Genomic DNA, 5,000 nt, shown 5'->3' on the forward strand with positions numbered 1-5,000 from the left:
TCTTCGCATATGTGTATCAGTGTGTGTGTGTGTGTACGCATGTGAGTGTATGTCTGTGCACACTATATATTCATATATAAACTCATATACACACACACACTAGAACAATCATATGTATGCATGTATGTATATACAATGACAATAGCAATGAAAAATGTCAGTCTGTCCTTATATCCGTCCATTTTCTGTGATGAGATCTCGACACCGAAAAAATGTGGACTATTTGCAGGTGGTCAGAGAATTTTCTGGAACCAAAGCATGTAATCATATCGTAAGTTCGTTAGGGATTTAAATGACAAACACAATCAAATATGTATACGTCTTGATTAGTAATTTAATTTGCAAATAATTATATCGCTGTGGTCTTAAACTTATTAGGAATTAAATTAAATGAAAAAATACACGTCAAGCATATATACGTTTCGAGACAATTTATTTCTAGCCCAAAAATATTACAAACTCGATGACATTTACAATATTATCAAATAATACATAAATAAATACATTAATAACCCGCAGACCATAGCTTTATAAGCACTATCCCTGCAAACTTACCCTCCGTCCCTTTCTTTACATATGCCATCACTCTTTTTTGGCGCGCTTTTTATTCCGTTTTCTATTTCCATTGTTCATATTAATAAATACGTATGTGACGTCATAATCATATGCCACTGCTTATAGTTTGTATCTTTGTGTTTTTTATAACACTGTATAACATAAAATTAAAATATTTCGTTACGTATCGTGACATGAAGAAGAAATTACGTCACGCCATGAAGTAGCATTCTTTTTCCAACGTAATATCTTGTAACACCGTCACATCACACATCACTTTTCTCTGTCATATCCGTTACAGCGTCACCTCTCACACCATTATGTCCGTCACACTGCTGCGTCCGTCTCAGCGTCACGATCGTCATATTGTAAGTCCTTCGCAGCGTCCGTTATGTCATCACTTCACTGTCCGTCATATTAGGACACCCGTTACATGTCAGCAATTGCTTCTCAGCGTCACGTCCGTCACATCACCAACTCCATCACAGCGTCACATCCACCACGCACGTCACACCATCAATTCCATCACAACATTCACATCCACCACGCCCGTCACACCATCAACTCCATCACAGCGTCACATCCGTCACCTCGCTTCGCTCCACGTCGTCCTGGGCGCGCGCCACGTGGTACCGGCGGGCGACCCGGCGGAGGGCGCGCCGCTCCACCATGCAGTCGCGGCGGAAGTGGTGGGCGTGGAACAGGATCACCATGACCACCACGAGCACTCCGAGGGCGGCGCACACCTGGCGGAGGGATGAGAGGAGGGAGGTTAGGGAGGGAGGGAAGAAGAGGGATGGAGGGAGGGAAGAAAGGAGGGGAGGGTGGAAGGGAGGTGTAGAAAGGTAGAAAGGAGGGGGGGAATAGTAGGATGGAAGGGTGGAGAGGAGGGAGGGAGGGAGGAAGAAGGGAAGAAAGACAGGGAGGGAAGAAGAGAAAAAGAAGGAAAGCAGGGAGGGTGGAAGAGAGAGAGAGAGAGGAGGGGGAAGAAGTAAGAGTCAGAAAAAAATACAAGTGAACGAAAAAAATAATGATGAACAAAACGTGAAAGTGAAAAAAGTGAATGGCACAAAAATTTAGAACAGCAATCCCCGCTATGAATGAAATAACAATTGACAAATAGCTAAATGATACAGTAATAAGTACAGAACAATAATAATAATAATAAAAGTTACTACTGCTACTACTACTACTACTTATAATAATAATAATGATAATTAATAATAATAATAATGATGATGATGATAATAATAATAATAACAAGAACAATAATGATAAACTATAACCAACACAATAAAATCCTAACCTGCCTCTCCCCTCCGTGACCTATTCCCCCCAAAAAAAACTGACCTGCAATATCGGCGACATGCTCTGGGGGTCATCATTCGCCGGGCGTGAGGTCAAGAAAGGTCCCTGTGTGTCCTGCACGTGGGGCGCCAATCCCGAGACAGCTACGTTGGACCCGCCCACTCCGCCGCTACTGCAGGGGGAGGGGGGAGGAGGGAGGAGAGCGGGGGAAGGGGGGTTATTAACGTGTGAATTATAGGTTAGTTGATGTGTTGTGGTTGTGGTTGTTAGTGATGTTTTGGTTGTTATTGGGGGGAATTATTAACGTGTGAATTATAGGTTGGGTTGTGGTTGTTGTTAGCGATTTTTCGGTTGCAATAGCAAACGTGTGGATTATAGGTTTGGGTGTAGTTGTTGTGGTTGTTTTTAGAGATATTTTGATTATTATTGGGGGTTATTAACGCGTAAATTATAGGTTGGGTTGTGGTTGTGGCTGTGGTTGCTAGTGATATTTTGGTTGTTATTGGGGGTTATTAACGTGTGAATTATAGGTTGGTATGTAGATGTTGTTGTTAATAGTGAAATTTTGATCATTATTGGGGTGGTAATTAACGTGTGAATTATAGGTTGGGTTTTGGTTGTGGCTGTGGTTGATAGCGATACTTTGGTTATTATCGGGAGGTTATTAACATGTAAATTGCAGTTCAGATTGATGTATTGTGGTTGTTGTTAGCGATATTTTGGCTGTTATTGGAGGGGTAAATAATACGTAAACCGCAGGTTAGGTTGATACGTTGTAGTTATTGTGGTTGTTACTGGAGTTATTAACGTTTTGAGTGATAATCCTTCTTACAACACCTCACCTGAGGCTGGGCAGCGGCCCCTGCTCGCCCCCGCCATGGAGCACGGCGCGGAGGGCGTCGTAAAACCTCTGCGTCGCGTTCCTGGCAGCTTCCCCGACCAGCGTGGGCGGCGGGGGCGGGTGAGGCAGGACGGGCGTGGGCGTGATGAAGTGGGCGATCGGGTGGCTGTCGGCAGCTACCTGGTCGCGGAGGTCGTCGTGGCCGAGGTCGTCCCACGGAGGAACGACCGAGATGGTGGGGATGATGGTGTACCTCGGGCCCTCGCGCTGGGGGAGGGGGGAGAGGGGGGTCAGTACTCATCGTTATCATCATTATCATATTTTTTCATTATCATTATTATTATTGTTATTATTATTATTATCATTATTAGCATTGTTATTATTATTATTATTATTATTATTATTATTATTATTATTATTATTATTATTATTATTATCATTATTATTGTTATTATTATCATTATTATTATTATTATTATTATTATTATTATTAATATTATTATTATTATTATTATTATTATTATTATTATTATTATCATTATCATCATTTTTCATTATTATTATTATTATTACTATTATTATTATCGGATTAGTAGCAGTAGCATTATCACTATTGTTATTATTATCATGATCATTGATATCATTATCATTATCGTTATCTTTCATTATTTTTTAAATTATTATTATTACTATAATATCATCATCATTATCATTACTATCATTATCATCATTATTATCATTATTATCATTATTATTACTATTATTATCATCATTATTATCATTATCGTTATTATCGTTATCAGTATTAGTATTAGTATTATCATCATTATTTTTATCATTATCATTATTATCATTATCATCATTATTATCATTAGTTTCATTATCATTATCATTATCATTATCATCGTCATCATTATCATTATTATCGTCAGCATTATCATCATAATCATTGTTATCATTATAATCACTGCAAATGGAAGGTCGCCCAAAGGATCACTCGTTTCCTAAGGCAGATCGAAGCGCTTTATGATTTCCTGTTTGGTTTTCAAACCGTTTCAGAATGAATGTTCAAGTATTTTTATCTATCTTTATTTTTCATTCTTGTTTTTTTATTGATGTCATAGACGGTTTTCAAATCGTATCAGAATGAATGTTCAAGTATTTATATTTATCTTTTCATTCTTGTTTATCATTATTATCATTATTATTATCATTATAGATGCGTGAATGGAGTCAGTTCGAAGCATCTTACGATTTTTTCGTTTTGTTAATTCATATCAGATTTATTTTTTTCTCTCTCTCTCTTTTCTTTTCGTTTTTTTCAAATTGCGGACACGTGATTGGGATTTCTTAGCCAGTCATTAAATATAATAGTAACATGAGCTAGATCAGTCACTTTATAACGTTAGTCTGGCCATTTACTTAATAATGTTAGTCAGATGTTACTCAACTTTATAACATTAGTAAGATTAGTCACTGAACTTTATAGCATCAGACAGATGAGTCATTGAACTTTATAACGTTAGTCAGATCAGTCACTGAACTTGATAACGTTAGGCAGATCAGTCACTGAACTTGATAACGTTAGTCAGATCAGTCACTGAACTTGATAACGTTAGGCAGATCAGTCACTGAACTTTATAGCATTAGTCAGATCAGTCACTGAACTTGATAACGTTAGTCAGATCAGTCACTGAACTTGATAACGTTAGTCAGATCAGTCACTGAACTTGATAACGTTAGTCAGATCAGTCACTGAACTTGATAACGTTAGTCAGATCAGTCACTGAACTTGATAACGTTAGTCAGATCAGTCACTGAACTTGATAACGTTAGTCAGATCAGTCACTGAACTTGATAACGTTAGTCAGATCAGTCACTGAACTTCATAGCATTAGTCAGATCAGTCACTGAACTTTATAGCATTCGTCAGATCAGTCACTGAACTTCCACCGAATTCAGAACCAAGAATCAGGCCGCTTAACTTACCAGTCTGTGGTTCTGCAGCAGGAGGTCCCACGGCTGTGTGTCTGGGTCGGTGACAACGTGAGGCTCTTCCACCACCTGCCCCCTTTGGTAGCCCGGGGGAAGCACCGGGTTCTGGGGCGGCCGCGGACTCCCCTGGGGCTCACAGCAGAACCTTATGATCCCCGAGAGTTTCACGAGGATGCTGTCTCCTTCCATCCCCATCGCCATGGTGAACAGGACGTCTTGCTCTTGTGCTTCCGGGCGACGAAATCTTATCTCCACATGATTCCTAATGGTGCCTCGACTTCGATCTGTCACTCCGGGATGC

The 5,000-nt window shown here is 39.5% G+C and overlaps 1 protein-coding gene across 1 annotated transcript in view; it reads right to left on the bottom strand.

Annotated features, from left to right (window-relative positions):
- Nucleotides 1–405: 405 nt before the first annotated feature.
- LOC138865340 (uncharacterized) overlaps nt 406–5,000 on the bottom strand; it is a 13,588-nt gene continuing 8,993 nt past the window's right edge. Inside the window, exons 2-5 of the mRNA XM_070135692.1 lie at nt 4,694–5,000; nt 2,706–2,971; nt 1,906–2,035; nt 406–1,301 (exon numbers count right to left, since the gene is read on the bottom strand). The exon at nt 4,694–5,000 is cut by the window's right edge and continues 371 nt beyond it. Of these exons, the coding sequence (XP_069991793.1) occupies nt 1,125–1,301; nt 1,906–2,035; nt 2,706–2,971; nt 4,694–4,900 (780 nt within the window). The 5' untranslated portion in view covers nt 4,901–5,000 and the 3' untranslated portion in view covers nt 406–1,124. The remainder of the gene's footprint in view (nt 1,302–1,905; nt 2,036–2,705; nt 2,972–4,693) is intronic.

This window comes from Penaeus vannamei, chromosome 20, assembly GCF_042767895.1.
Source record: "Penaeus vannamei isolate JL-2024 chromosome 20, ASM4276789v1, whole genome shotgun sequence".
Taxonomy (NCBI): domain Eukaryota; kingdom Metazoa; phylum Arthropoda; class Malacostraca; order Decapoda; family Penaeidae; genus Penaeus; species Penaeus vannamei.